This window comes from Plasmodium brasilianum, chromosome 7 (genome assembly GCF_023973825.1).
Source record: "Plasmodium brasilianum strain Bolivian I chromosome 7, whole genome shotgun sequence".
Taxonomy (NCBI): Eukaryota; Apicomplexa; class Aconoidasida; order Haemosporida; family Plasmodiidae; genus Plasmodium; species Plasmodium brasilianum.
This window is the reverse complement of record NC_090120.1, coordinates 688,331-704,529: the sequence shown is the minus strand read 5'-3', so window position 1 is coordinate 704,529 and position 16,199 is coordinate 688,331. Positions and strand designations below refer to the sequence as shown.

The following is a 16,199-nucleotide window of genomic DNA, read 5'->3' as shown; positions in this document are numbered from 1 at the left end:
AGAATATGTGTAACTCCAATTTTCATGATTCTAATTCAATAGTTGTTTCCTTTCGTTAACATTTTTTTAAAATGCACGTGATACTGACATTAAGAGGTCTTTTGAAAAGCTATTTATTTATCCCAATTTTTCAAAATTTTCATATTTCCTAAAATTTCATAACATTTCTGAACAGATCAGAATAATTTCACATTTTATTTTATTTTTTTTTTTAGTGGCACTTTTAACATACATGGTTATTAAGATAAGATCGTAAAAATGTGCCAAAAGCTACGAACAGAAAAAAAAAAAAAATTTTATATTTTCTAATAAAACATTTATTTAAAAAAATTGCATGCTTTAAATTTTTTTTAAAACGCTACTTTTTGGTCAGAAATTTATTATGTCGTTAAAATGTTAATGTGATTAATTGAAAGGACATTGAGAATATTGGAAATACTGAGAATATACTATATATTGAATATATCGGAAATATTGAGAATACAGAAAATATTGATAAAACAAAGCAAGCTATTTGACACATAGGAGGGACGGGGAAAATAAAAAAAAAAAAAAAAAGGTGTACAACAGTGAAAGAGGTCTCAACTGAGGTGAAGCAATTAACTACTACAACATTGTTGTAACTAGTAAGCAGTGATGTTGTAATATATAGCACTGTTTGTAGTAACATAACGAAGGTGACCGTGCAAGCAGAGCGAAAGGGGAATGAAATCACGTGCATATTTATTATTTGCACTAGCAGTGATCATATACAATGTGTTCATAAAAACAAAAAGTGTGCAGGATAAATGGGACAAGAAGTACAAAATAGGAAAAGGATTTATAAGTATAAATAATAAAAATAAATATTACAGTGTGTATGGAAAGAGAAAAGATGGGGGAAAATTGGTAACTCACTTTAGCAAAAATAGTATTTTATTACAAATAAAGAAAATACCGTTCATAAAATATGAAGAGTTAATGAAGCCATTAAAGATAATACTCAGTTTGAGTAACATATTTGCTTTTATGCTTTCGTTAAACTACTTTAACTTAATACATAATAAACATAGAAATGCATTAATTGAAATTACGGATAAAGTTAACTCGAAAATATTTTTACTGACCACTATAAATGATGTAATAAAACGAATTCCTACACAAGTCCCAACTTTTTGCAAAATTTTTTTTTTTTGTCTTTTTCAATTTTTTTTTCAAAATTTTATTTCTCGCTTTACGGCCTCTTATTTTTTCTATGCAAAAAAGGGGAAAGAGTTAAAAGATGAAGGGAATAGTGAACCCCATAACGATGGGTATGATAAGGGGAATAGCGATAGGAATGACATAGGGCATAACGAAGCGAATGGCGTAGGGAATAACAGAAAAGACCTTTTTTCAGATAACAAATTAGACAAAATTAACGAACAGGATAACCATGAGAGTACACACAGGAATAATGTAGCACTAAACGAACACATTGCGGATGAAGGTTTAAAAGAAAAAAATTTTGAACAGTCGGAAGGGAGTGTAACTCGACCACACTGCTACGATGAGAAAGATAAAAAATATAACATAGTTGAAGAAGCTTCTTATGATAACAGTGAAGTAGGGGAAAAGGAAAAACGCACAAACATCGAGAATGCAAAAGTTCATATGCTACAACACATGTGCATGTTAAATCACTCAGGACTTATACCCATGTACGTATTTAATAATATATTGCAAAAGTTAAATTATGTTGATGATAACATTAACGCATTTGTGAACTTCTACCTTTTAGTTAGTAGCTTTATTTCAAAGGTGTACACCAATTTGGTTATAAAAAAATATAAATTATCAAGCGGTAATAATAGCAGCAATAGTAATAGCAGTAGTAACAGCAGCAGTAACAGCAGCAGTAACAGCAGTAGTAACAGCAGCAGTAACAGCAGCAGTAACAGCAGCAGTAACAGCAGCAGTAACAGCAGCAGTAACAGCAGCAGTAACAGCAGTAGTAACAGCAGCAGTAACAGCAGCAGTAACAGCAGCAGTAACAGCAGCAGTAACAGCAGTAGTAACAGCAGCAGTAACAGCAGTAGTAACAGCAGTAGTAATAGCAGTAGTAACAGCAGCAGTAACAGCAGTAGTAATAGCAGTAACATTGATAATAGCAATCGGAGCTACCTGACCTTATTCAACTCCCTTTTTCTCAATTCATACACATGTTGTATTTTTTTTTCACTTCTTTTCAAATTTTCTAATACGGCAAACTTACTTTATGAAAATTCACTCAGACAAGTATTTCTCATCTTTAATAATATATTAACTCCCTCCTTCCTTATAATTATTTCTAATATATTATATGAAGGTATGAAAATAAAATCTTCATTTGATATGAATGGTTTACTCTTTATCTTGTGCAACAAGTATCTTTTGTTTCCCTCTATTATCTTTGCTTTGCTTTATTTGAATGGTTCCTACAAGATTTTTAGCGTAAGTTGGAGATTCCTCATTTGTGCGGGATTAATGCATGAACACGAGTTGAAGAAAACACAGATACGTGTGTACTTGCATACATGTTTAGGGGTGTGCATGTGCGTTTGTAGTTTAACTCTAAATCGTAGTTACACCTCCACACAGTTAAACTTCTAATATAGGAATTTTCATAAGTATCTTCAATTTTTTTTCTTTTTTTTTTTTTTTTTTTTTTTTTTTTTTTTTTTTTTTTTTTTTTATCTTTCTCCTATTTTGCAGGTTAAAAATAATTTACTCCTTTTTTTTTTACTTCAAGCAATGACGCCCCCAAACTACAACATCTACTTTTTAAGCGTAAGGCGTAAAACAATATGCAACAGCCGCTCTTCTTCTCATACTTGTCTATTTTAACATATACATATATATATATATATATATATATATATATATGTGTGTACATACATAGACGCATGGGTATGTGCTGTTGTGTGAGCACCATATGGTACAATTAATACATTTTATTTGTTTAATTTTTAGGAGAAATTCGGAGAGTTCAAAGAAATACAAAAGATTCTGAGTCTTTCATATCCCATTTATCTAGTTCCTTTGTTTTTTTATTCCTTAACTGTGTATAAATATTTTAAAAATAAGCAGATATAGATTTCAAACTTTTCTGTTTGTAAACAATGTCCTATACGCGTGTATGTACGGGATGTTTGCAGAGCGGCATTTGGGTGATTGTGTCATAACTCCATAATACCACGTGTGTGCATACGTGTATAATATGTTTACATTCGTAATATATATACACTTGCTTATGCGTTAATCTTCTTACAAGGGCATGTTTGCACATACCGTTGTTTGTTCCCCCCTTGAGAAATTGCAAATGTATTCAACAGCCAACGTTTCCTTATTTTGCTCAATTTACCGCATGCATATAAGCACATATACATAGGTACATGTATGTATGTATGTATGTATGTATGTATGTATGTATGTATGTATGTATGTATGTATGTATGTATGTATGTATGTATGTATGTATACATGTATGTATGTATGTATACATGTACGTATACATGTATGTATGTATGTATATGTTTATGTAATTTTGTTAAAAAAAGATGCACCAAAAAATAATAAAACATCATTTTGGTGTTGGCATCATTTTTTATGTAAACATTTATGCTCAGCAAACTGTACAAATATTTGATATAAAAAAAAAAAAAAAATAAAATAAATGATGTTCTCCAACATATACTCTTGAATGTATATAAAAATATATCATCCCATAAAAAGGAGAAAGCAATCTACACGAAATAAAAATATTTAATTTTATTACTACTTTGAATTTTATTTGTACACAAAGATGATGCTCCTCTTTTTTGCTTTTTAATATTATTCAAAAATTGGGCAAAGGGAAGAAGTAAAAATATATGTATATATATATATATATATATATATATATATATATATATAGATAGATAATATAAAATAGAACAAATATAACGTGCCCGGAAAAAAACTTTGTTCCTCATAGTTCACATCAAAATGAGGTGCATTAAAAAGGAAAAAATAGGAATAGGCGTTTTTTTCTTTTTTTTTTTCTATCTTTATATTTGTATATTTTTGTATAATTTTTCATTAAAAATTGACTAAATAATGAGACACTGATTTTTCTTTAAAGCACTATGCTCCATATCGTGAGCAGCAAATGAATGATTATTTTTTAAACGTGCAAGGTAATCAAAAAAAAAGAAAAGAAATAAATAATATATACGTATATGTATATATGTATGTATATTTGTATATATGTATGTATATTTGTATATATGTATGTATATTTGTATATATGTATGTATATTTGTATATATGTATGTATATTTGTATATATGTATGTATATTTGTATATATGTATATATATATATATGTATGTATAAGAAAAAGCTGAGGAAATTCCTTTACAGAAAATTCTCTTTGTTGACACGTTCACTGATTTGCACGCACTCGCCGTTATGTGGTTTTATAAATACTTTCCTACGTACCTTCAGCATTATTGTTTTTTTACGCATACATGCATACATCCATATGTACACAGGTACATTTATACTTATATATATATATATATATATATACATATACAATACACCCTCGTTCTATGTTTATTCATGTGTTTATTTTCACACAGGCACGTACAATTTTATCAGGTATATATGTGTATGCGTTTGTGGGTATATATATACATGCGTACATTCGCACAAAGTGTGTACCTTTATTCCATTTAAAAATAAAAAAAAATGGATGCGCTATTTTCAACAATTTTTTAAAAATGTAACAGTTTGAAAATTTTTTGTTTTTCTACTTGTCTGTTTTTCTGCTTCTCTATTTTTCTACATCTCTATTTTTGTACTTCTTTATTTTTGTACTTCTTTATTTTTCTACTTCTTTATTTTTCTACTGTTTTTTTTTTTTTTTTTTTTTTTTTTGAATTTCCCTACGTACTGCAATATATAAGCAACACAATTCCTTTGTGACTAAATTTTTCTTTTTTCTGTTAAATGTGCATACATATACATTTAACTACAAACGAAAAATTGAGAAATAAAACTAAAAAGGAAACATGATTACGCCTTAACAGAAAAAGAACTTGGGACTTCACGTAAAATATTGAAATATATATTTTTTTTTTTTAAAAAAAAAGAAAGCAGCTGTTAGCTGTATACATATATGTGTACACACAAAAGTGAAAAATGTGTACAAGTACATACATATGTGCACACATAAGTACATACTAACAGACATACGTGCAATATATGCACATAAAAACGTAATAGTTAAGCTACGGAATAGTCATAAGAACGCGCCAAGCCGTTGACTCATTGCCAGTAAAACGTGCTCATAGCATATGTACCGAAGAAAATAGTCGCAAGTGACGACCATCTGCGGTAAAAATAAAACAATATAGCTAAAACAAAGAAACGTAAAACAAAAAAGATAATTAGATTATTTCGTTTTAATACATACATGAAGGTCCAGGGGAAGGTAACTCTTTAAAAAGGAAGAAAAAAAAAAGTAAATAAATAAACAAACGAACAAATAAAGCACCTAATACATTGCCAAATACAAGCAAAAAATATGCGTTAAATTAAAGGAGCAAAAATTTGTTGTTCCCCATTTTGGTTCAGGAATAATGTACTAAAATAGCAAAATATAGCTAGAAAAAAAAAAAAAAAAAAAAGTTAGGGTACTAATATTTGCACTTGACACAATTACAAGTGTTTATTTATTCCCATCAGGGGTCTCCCCATTGAGTTCTAAGGACAACAAGTGCATATATGTAGCAAGTCGCATTTAAGCGTTTACATACGTAAATGTGTGCCGAGTTCGGATAGAAATTTACAAACATACGTAAATATACAACCATATACCAACATATACATACATATACGTGCATGTACATACGTATACGGGCATATACATACATATACGGGCATAAACATACATATACGGGTATATACATACGTATAAGTGCATATACATACGTATAAGTGCATATACATACACATACGGGCATATACATACGTATAAGTGCATATACATACGTATAAGTGCATATACATACACATACGGGCATATACATACGTATAAGTGCATATACATACGTATAAGTGCATATACATACGTATAAGTGCATATACATACGTATACGGGCATATACATACGTATACATGCATATATGTTGGGGGGTGGATTGAGCACAAGCGGCATGTACAATGAGCAGAGAGAACAATGGTAGGAACGAATATACTCTTTTTTATAATTAGTATTACTGTTCTATGGAAGGAGAAAAAGTTTTTAGCAAAATGCTACAACAATGAAGGCCATGAAGCGATAGGAATGGTTGCTATGTCAGGGCTTAAAAATGATCAATTATATGAATTAAAAAAGTTGCTACATGGAAAAGATTTAGTTGATGTTGGTAAGTGGGGGCATCTAGTACATAATAAAATAAAAGAAACAGAGTCTATGCATTATAATTTACAAAATAGTGATTGTCAAAAGACATTATTTCAATGTGAAGATAAAAATGGGTTATGTCTAATTAATTCGATCAAGTACTTTTACAACAAGTTGGCATCCGATGCTTCTAACCCATCCACTGCTTCTAACCCATCCACTGCTTCTAACCCATCCAATGCTTCTAACCCATCCAATGCTTCTAACCCATCCAATGCTTCTAACCCATCCAATGCTTCTAACCCATCCAATGCTTCTAACCCATCCAATGCTTCTAACCCATCCAATGTTTCTAACCCATCCACTGCTTCTAACCCATCCAATGCTTCTAACCCATCCAATGCTTCTAACCCATCCACTGCTTCTAACCCATCCAATGCTTCTAACTCCCCTGTTGACGATCCCCCGAAGAATGGTAAGAGTGAACGTGAAGGTGTCCATTTTATATATCCCAAAAATATTAAATTTACAGATTCAGATTCCTTAAAATATTTAATTTCTTTAATTGCTGATATGCACCAACCGTTAAGAATATCATTTCGATATGACAATGGAGGGAAGAATATTGACATAACGTATTTAGACAATTACTCAAAAAGAGTGAAAAGCAATTTATTTGAATTTTTAGAAAATGAATTATTAAATAAGATGGTACAGAAGTATGAAACATCATGGTATAGTGGTTGGACACATGTAAATAGAATTTTTGATGAACATAAAAAAGACGAAGCTTTATTTGAAAAAAATGGAATAGATGTTATAAATATATGGGCAGAACAAATTGTAAATGAGTTTTGTTCAGAATTTTATCTTAATAATTATGTTACAAACTATATGATAAGTATTAAAAATGAATTACATTACGACACCTCCAAAGAGTTAGATATACCCTATGACTTAGAATTTAACTTAGAAAGGTTAATAAGACTCAACATTTTAAGGGCAGGTTCAAGAATAGCTATTCTCCTTAATCATATATTTGCCAATAAGAAATTTTCAAGTTTTAGGAAAAAGTCCGCTTTTGACAAAGGTATCGAAAGGGGCCCAAGCAAGCGCGCGCATAATGGGCGTGTACATTTGTGCATTCATAATGAATGTATATATTTGTGCGTTCATAATGATAGTATATATTCGTACATGCATTAGTATACATGTGGACATATGCATCCAGGAACGCTTATTAATGTGCGCACGATTATTCTTACGCGCGTTACTTGAGAAGGGACTAATGCGATATGCATACTACATAGGGAGGAAGGGGGCAAAAAAAAAAAAAAAAAAAAAAGATATAAGGAAAAAAAGAAATAAAGAAATAAGGAAAAAAAAGAAAAATTCTCTTCCCAAAAGTGCGAACAGCAGCATTACATGTGACCCTTCTGTGTGCTCATCTACTGTTGTATCGTTTAAAATGTTAAATAGTGTACACATAATATCTGTTTTAATTTTTTGAACATATTCGGTAGTAGTCGTTGTATAGTGTACACTCTTGTTTTGCAAAATGTTCATGTAGATATAGACGTACTTACATATATATATATGTATATATGTGTATGTATATCTTATGTGAAACAAGTTTATGTTTATTTTATTTTTTTGTACAACTCCTTTTTTTCAGTTGCGTATGAAGAAGTGGAAAGGCACAAAACAGCATCCATATATAGGGACAATGCAATATTCATAAATATAGCAATAATATTTTTAATACTGGTTGGGAAAAAACTAGAAAGTTATATACACGTTGTCGCATGGGCGGAGTTATTTAAGCCCAAATGTTTTGTCTGTTCAGTGCTTGCCAATTTTATATTTACGTTCATTTTTATTTTCATTTTTGCTTTTATTATTATTTTAATTTTTACCTTCATTTTTCTTTTTTCTTCCTTTTTTTTTTTTATGCAGCTAATAATTTTCTACCTTAATGTAGTAATTAATAAAAAAAGTAAGATGTACTTGCCTAACAAGATTGAGGAAATTGAGTTACAAGGGAAGTGCAACTAAGTATTCCAGTTGAACTGAAAATGGTTAAATGGTTAAATCATTGAAATTGTTGAACATTTTATTTACAGCCTTGTTCTATCGAACAAGCCTGTTCTTACGACATACTACATTTTAAAAGTTTATGAAACCAAACAAAATTTTACAAAACTATATATCATCGATCTGCTATGGAGATAACAAAAAGGCCTCTTCATAATTCTGAAGACGCTACTTGCACTTTTTTTTGTTTCCTTTAATTCCCTGCACTTTGACCGCATTTCATGTATTTGCCGTTTCATTTATTACCTATGCGCGCACCCATACATGAACACTTTAATGCACGTGTGTTTGCATGTGTGCATGTTTATACATATATTTATATGTACGTCCATTTTTACATAGTTATCAACTTTATCTTCTTTAAATCGTTCCCCTTTAGTTATGTAGGGGGATGATATGGTCGCGTCCCATCATTTCTCTTCATCTATTTAGATTTTAGTACTTTTCTTTGTTTCAATGCTTCAATACTTCAATGTTTCAATGTTTCAGTTCCTCAGTGTTTCAACGTTTTTATGGTATTTTTACCGCGTTTTTATTGCTCTTATATTATTGTCTTTTTTTTTTTCTATTTTTTTTTTTTTTTTGTTGGTATTGTCAATATTATTTTTAAAGTTTTGCTGCGGATACAGTATTAGAAAGCCGTATAAAAAAACCTTTTTCTTTCAAATGTTTAGCATATCAGAACTATTATTCTTTTGGCACTCTGTTCAGAATTGGAAGAGGCATATATTCCTGAGCACGTGCATATACATATGCTTACACACACACACACACACACACACACAGATACTTGAGTACGTATGTATGTGCGATCTTGAAGGTTTTGCCTATAGGATCTTTTAATTTTTTGAAAAAGAAACAATATTATACAAAAGGTTAGATGAGGATACACTAGTTTATGTACATGCCGCCCTCATATGATGAAATAATTTTGTTTTTTCTTTCTTGTTGATATGTGTATTTTTTGTACTTTTACATGTGCGAATATTTCTGCGACGCTGCTTTTTCTCTGTTCTTTTTTTTTTTTTTTTTTTTTTAATGCCCGTTAAATTACTGTAAAATTGTGGAGCCATAGAGGTTTACGTTGCACTTCAAGCGAAGAGCAAATATAGAAAAAAGAGAACTTACAATTTTTAAAAAATTAATTAAAAGTAGAGAGGAAATAATAGGAAAGAAAAAAGGCAAATTTTTTTTTTTTTTTTTTCCTTTTTCTCTTATACTATTTTTACATCATTTTGTTTTGCGTAATTTTAAGTTATTAAGAAATGAGAAGAACAGTATTCTCATAAATGTTTTTGTCATATTTTTAAAATCCCTCCTCCTTTTGGTAGTACATTTTATATACTCTTATACATGGGTATAAATGAATGTATGTACATGTATATACAAATGCGTATATATTTGTACTTATACCCCAAGAACCATGGGAAGGAACTGAAAAAGAGAATACATAAGTAATGGGTTTGTTAAGATATTACTTTTTAATAATTGGATTAATAGTTCATAATTTCAGATCATGTTTAACATATTTAATTAACAAAAAGGTTAGTTTGAATTTAAGGAACAATAACATAAGGGGGAGGAAAAGAAATGTATTAGTACGCTTTTCAGTGTGTCAAAATGAAAAAGAAATGAAAATTGTAGTATATCCTCATGGGATTCTTCGGCAAAAATGTGAAGAAGTAGTTTACTTTGATGACAATTTGAAAGTGAGTTGTTTTACATATATACATACATATATACATATATACATTCATATATACATACATAGATACATACATATATACGTACATAGATACATACATACATATATACATACATACATAGATACATACATACATAGATACATACATGCATAGATACATATATAAATAAATATATATACATATAAATATATATATATGATTCCTTCGTAAGTACGGGTGTTTTTGTATACGTTCACATGTATCAGTTAATATAAAAAGTGCATGTACAAACAAAAGTATCATGCTGTATAACGAATACAATGAAAAAAAAAAAAAAAAGAATAAAAAAGCATCATAAATTTGTAAAACTTTTAAAAACGTTTTTCGTGCTTGGGGCACAGCATGGTAGTGTCCTATAAATACATAAGACCATACACTCATATATCCATACACCAATACAACCATATACCAATATGCACAGATAAAATGCCTTTTCTCACTCTTATAGACCCTCGTAAGAAGCATGTTTAACATTATGTACGATAGCAAAGGCATAGGACTGTCAGCTCCTCAAGTAAACATCAACAAGCGAATAATAGTATGGAATGCATTATATGAAAAACGAAGGGAGGAAAATGAAAGAGTATTTATAAATCCAAGCATAGTTGAACAAAGCTTAATAAAGACAAAATCAACTGAGGCATGTTTATCCTTACCAAATATAGAGGGAAAAGTGGAACGGCCAAGTATTGTTTCAGTTAGCTATTATGATTTAAATGGAAATAAACATTTAAAAATTTTGAAAGGAATACATTCAAGAGTATTCCAACATGAGTATGATCATCTCAATGGGGTTTTATTTATTGATAGACTAACTCAATCTGAAAAGCAAAAGATCAGAGCAAAATTGAACGAACTTATACGAGCATACAAGGCCAATTTCACGGAAGAACCAGCCATTTAGCAGTTTTTCCAACAAACATGTGCACCTTAATGCAGGGGACCGGAATGTACGTACACACACATGTACATGCGCCCACGCGAGGATGATATAATTACATCATTGCGCATGCATTATATATACATATATATGTACATACATATATATATATATGTTAACATGTGTGATATATAATTTATGTTGCATGGGATCTGATGGAATATGTTCTCATCCCCATTTGGATTTACTTGTCGCCTTAACTACTTTAATCCATTTTAAGTGAAATAATTTTATGACCATGTGAATAAATATGCACAGGATTTTTCTTCCGCGCTTGTATTTTTTTTGACCATGTTAAAATGTAGGCTTAAAAGTTTGAGTCCTTTCTTAACTGTTTGAAGTTTTTAAATAATTTAAAATATACATATCTATACATATATATATATATATATGCATATAACAGTAGCAGACGCGCGTAGTTAATAACAGTATGAATAGCATAAACGTCGTGCCATAAGGAAGTATGCACAAAACGCTCCCTTAAAATGGGACACATAAAATTGGAAAAAGCCTAACCAGTCATCTCTTAATGAGAAAAAAGCTTAACTGTTCATTTAAAAAAAATATACCAAAAAAAAAAAAAAAAAAAATGAAATAAAATAATGGCATGAATGATATGAATAGTATAAATTATACGAACGATTTAAATTATGAAAATGATATAAAAATTAAAAAATGCACGTTTAACAGTGCAACATTACAAGTGGTTGAAGGGGGAAGAAATAAAACAAAAAACTAAAAAGTGTGCACAAATATGTGTACATAAATATGTACACACATAAATAAAATACGCTCACTCATAACCACATATATAATAAACCAATAACTACTTAAATATAACACTTTTATATTTCTTCGCTATTCTTCCTGACGCAATAGTGGTCCTTTTTCTTAAAGAAGCTCTGTTGGATGATGTTTTTTTTCTGAGCATATGACTAGCGCCTGCTTTTTTTCTTATTAACTTTCCATTTTTTGTTAATTTAAACCTTTTCGCAATGGATTTATTTGTCTTTGGTTTTAAGTTAGTACATCCCCGAACATACAAGGTAAAAGAACTATCCCAATTCGTTAACATATTATTATTTTTACTATTACCATCATTGGTATTACTATTACTATTATTTGTATTATATTTAAAAAATACAGTTTTATACTCTTCTTTCTTTTTTCTTGATTTATATTTTTTGTCGTAATTGTTTGCTAAAAAATACATTTTCCCATATTTTTTTTCTTTCATATTTTGCCTGAACATGTCATATATATTTAGTACACTTTTATTTGTGTTGCTACTCTGTTTTTTGCAATGGGAAAGGTGTAATGACAGAATTAGTAGAACAATTTGAATAAACAAACACTTCATAATTGTCTACTGTCATATATAGGGGCGATATCACAGCTTTCTTTACATGTAGCACACACATGTACACATATGTATATATATATATATATATATTTTTTGTACATATAATACTTTTATGCATAATTTTGTGAAACGCTTTTACTGTGCCATATGCCATCAAATGAGTTTTATTTTATCATAAATGAATGATAAGTCTTTAAAATAAAAAGTAAAAAGAATAAAAAATTCAATCCTTTATTATTTTGATTTACTCCTCGTTAACTTCTTTCGTATGATACTATATAGACACGTACAGCATTCTGTGCATTCTGTGCATTTTGTACATTTTGTACATTTTGTACAGTTTGTACATTTTGTACAGTTTGTACAGTTTGTACATTTTGTACAGTTTGTACAGTTTGTACATTTTGTGCATTTTGTACAGTTTGTACATTTTGTGCATATTTCGCTCAGAGGTGTCCTTGCTTTAGCAGGTATTTTTTTTTTTTTTTTTTTTCCTTCTTTATCTTTTCTCTTTTCAAAGTACTTCTAAATTTATACAGGATGAAGAATAATCAATGAAGCTGTAACTCATGCTCTAGATCTACATAACCTCGGGGCGTGCATAAGTCACTTGAGTCATACATAATACATATTACATATTGCATGTTACAAATGTAAGTTTTCACATATATATGCGAAATTCACTTTCTGATAGTACCTGACCCAAGCAATATATTTTCATAAATACAATTTTTTTTTTCTTCTGTTAATACACTTTTACTGGCCTAATTACGTTTTGATGTTTTTTTGATCTTCGTATATTCATTCAAATGAAGAAAACGAAAAAGATGAACGGTTCATAATGGCAAGAAAATGATTTAGCAAACAACCCTGCATGTGATATTACCTTTATTAAGAGGCCCATAAGTTTAAAAGTACACACGTGTATGTATATATATGTACATATGTATATATGTTTATATAAGCATATATGTACATGTGTTTATATATATAAATTTATATCACTTCATACATACTAACGTACGCTAATGCCTTATACGTGTAAATGTTCATGAAATATGAAAAGCATACAAATTATTAATATAAGACGAAATATATGACAAAGGTCAGGCATATCACTCTGCTGATAAATGAAAGTCCTATGAGTGAAAAAAATAGCTAGTGCTGCATGTGTTATGTATATATATAAATATATTATACATATATACTTGCCTCGAAATGAAGATTTTTTTTTCTTTTTTGTTTGGAGGATAATGTAATAAATACTTTAGCACGAAAAATAGACTCATTAGTGATTATGCTGACCTATACATGTTTGCAAAAGTAAACGACAGTTTATATATGTACATATATATACATACAAAATTTTCCGTACATATGTACAAGTACATACTTATATGTATATATGTAAAATTATATACGTACAGGTACATAAAAACGCAAATAATTAACACCTTTTTTGTTAAAAATGAAATCAGCTACTGCTAACAACTGTGTAGCTTAAATATACAAAATAAATATGTACGAAAAAAAAATGCATACGTATATGAATACGTACATGTTCAAAAAAAAAAAAAAAAAAGGAAGCTACTCACTGAAATTAATTATATACTCATAAATATATATTTATATTTATATACCTATATTTATATATTTATATAAATATATTTATATACCTATATTTATATATATATATATTTATATATTTATGTTTATATATTTATATTAATTATTATTCGTAGCGGCATAGAAGGTACATGCGAAATTTTACATTTAAGGTGCTATTTTATTTTCCTCCTATTTATAGAGAAATATATATATATATATATATATATATATATATATATGTATGCTCAAATTCTCTTGAAAAGATACTCTTTTTTTTTTTTATTAATATATAATGATAATATATTTTAATATTACTACTATTTATGTATGTACTAATTCATGGCCCTTAAGTACAAAATAGGAATTATAACTCATTTTGAACTGTACATATACATATATGTTCATACGTATACTTATTCATGTATATACATACATATAATTATACATACTTACACATATATATACGTTTATAGAGTTTTAATATACGCTCCCTTGGCAAATCTTCAAACGCGGATAGCTATACCCATGTAAATGCATAACACGTATACATGTATATTTAAATATATATGTATATGTAAGGGCCTTTGTATGAATGTGCATATGTATGTGCATATGACCAAGGTGATGTGTAATTCTAAGCAACTGAGCGTAAGCGCATAGAATAATATAATTTTGTAATATCTTGTCCTTTTGTGAGATCCTACTTATATATACGTAACTGTTTTTGAAGATTAAGAAAAGAGGTATCACCAGCATATATATGCATATGCCATTACTAATGCATATATGTATGTGTTAATTCTGAAGAAGTTTAAAACGAATTGTTTTTTTTTTTTAAGTAGCAAGACCTTATTTTGTACACGCTACAAATAATTGTAAAGTACATACTTAGAATATGTCATAAGAAAGAAGAGGAGGAAAAAAGCGATAGGGAAGGAAAAAAAAAAGAAAAAAAAAAAAAGAAATAAAGAAATAGAGAAAAGAGAAACGAGAAACGAGAAACGAGAAACAGCTGAACAAAGAAACAAAGAAACAAAGAAACGAAGCAATAGAACAACGAAGGAGCAGGCATATCCTTTGTGCATACATATATGTTGATGCACCTGCATATGTGTGTGTATGAGTAAAAAACAAGAGATGGAAAGCTTCCTAAGCAAGATAGATAAAATTGAACCATATGATCCCAAAATAAAGGATGAGTATAACCAATTTAAGTATGACGTTACTAAACAAGCAGTGGAATCATTGAGGGAAAGAATACCGAGGAGAATAATATATTTTAACAAATTAGTAAATGTAAATTCAGAACCTGGAAGTATTTTAGATGTAAAAGATTTAGATGGTAACTCATATAGATATAAAGTTGATAAAATAGAAGAAAGCGTTAGAAAGAGGCATAAAGTAAATGATTGTGATAAGACAGAAAAAAAGAAAGATACATTAGATGGTGTTAATAATAATACGAAAAATTATATGGGTTTTGAAGGAGATAAAAAGATAGTTATTGATGAAAAGGTTTTGTATACACATTATGTACCATCACATAAACAAATATATGAAGAATTAGAAAAAATAAAATCATATGCATCTGAGTTGATAGAAATAATTGGAAATATTAAATTATGGATTCAATTAAATGTACCAAGAATAGAAGATGGTAATAATTTTGGTGTTGGTATACAGGAAGAAGCAATACAAGAATTAGCTAGAGTTGAGGAAAGTGCATTTAATTTGTATGATGCTATAGTGAAATATTATATGGAAAGAGCAAAATTATCGACAAAAGTTATTAAGTACCCGAATATTTATGATTATCAAGAAGCCATAAGAGAATTAGATGAAAAGGAATGGATCCATATAAAAATTACTATCATCGATATGAGAAATAATTATATTATGCTTTATGATTTGTTATTTAAGAATTGGGAAAAGGTTGTTAAACCGAAAAATGAAGATGCACATCATAGGATGACCTTCTAGTGATTAGAAGTTTCGAATGGGAACTCTATAACTAGATGCACCGCGTACCAGTTATGTTTACATATGTATGAATAATGTG

General features: G+C 29.1%; 5 protein-coding genes across 5 annotated transcripts; 4 read left to right on the top strand and 1 right to left on the bottom strand.

Annotated features, from left to right (window-relative positions):
* Positions 1-705: 705 nt before the first annotated feature.
* On the top strand, positions 706-3,190 carry MKS88_001872 (apicoplast integral membrane protein; the record flags this gene model as incomplete). The annotated part of the gene is made up of 4 exons (XM_067214837.1): positions 706-2,451; positions 2,713-2,787; positions 2,971-3,010; positions 3,156-3,190. The coding sequence occupies 4 exons, from the start codon at positions 706-708 to the stop codon at positions 3,188-3,190; spliced, it is 1,896 nt and encodes a 631-aa protein (XP_067074175.1).
* Positions 3,191-6,222: 3,032 nt separating this feature from the next.
* Positions 6,223-8,445, top strand: MKS88_001871 (plasma membrane protein 1; the record flags this gene model as incomplete). The annotated part of the gene is made up of 3 exons (XM_067214836.1): positions 6,223-7,480; positions 8,066-8,157; positions 8,347-8,445. The coding sequence occupies 3 exons, from the start codon at positions 6,223-6,225 to the stop codon at positions 8,443-8,445; spliced, it is 1,449 nt and encodes a 482-aa protein (XP_067074174.1).
* Positions 8,446-10,115: 1,670 nt separating this feature from the next.
* Positions 10,116-11,133, top strand: MKS88_001870 (peptide deformylase; the record flags this gene model as incomplete). Its single annotated transcript, XM_067214835.1, has 2 exons — positions 10,116-10,193; positions 10,678-11,133. 2 exons carry the CDS (start codon positions 10,116-10,118, stop codon positions 11,131-11,133), a joined length of 534 nt encoding a protein of 177 aa, XP_067074173.1.
* An 862-nt stretch (positions 11,134-11,995) lies between these two features.
* On the bottom strand, positions 11,996-12,529 carry MKS88_001869 (ribosomal protein L35; the record flags this gene model as incomplete). Its single annotated transcript, XM_067214834.1, has 1 exon — positions 11,996-12,529. The coding sequence occupies one exon, from the start codon at positions 12,527-12,529 to the stop codon at positions 11,996-11,998; it is 534 nt and encodes a 177-aa protein (XP_067074172.1).
* A 2,748-nt stretch (positions 12,530-15,277) lies between these two features.
* MKS88_001868 (proteasome activator 28) lies at positions 15,278-16,120 on the top strand (the record flags this gene model as incomplete). Its single annotated transcript, XM_067214833.1, has 1 exon — positions 15,278-16,120. The coding sequence occupies one exon, from the start codon at positions 15,278-15,280 to the stop codon at positions 16,118-16,120; it is 843 nt and encodes a 280-aa protein (XP_067074171.1).
* Between the last annotated feature and the right edge of the window lie 79 nt (positions 16,121-16,199).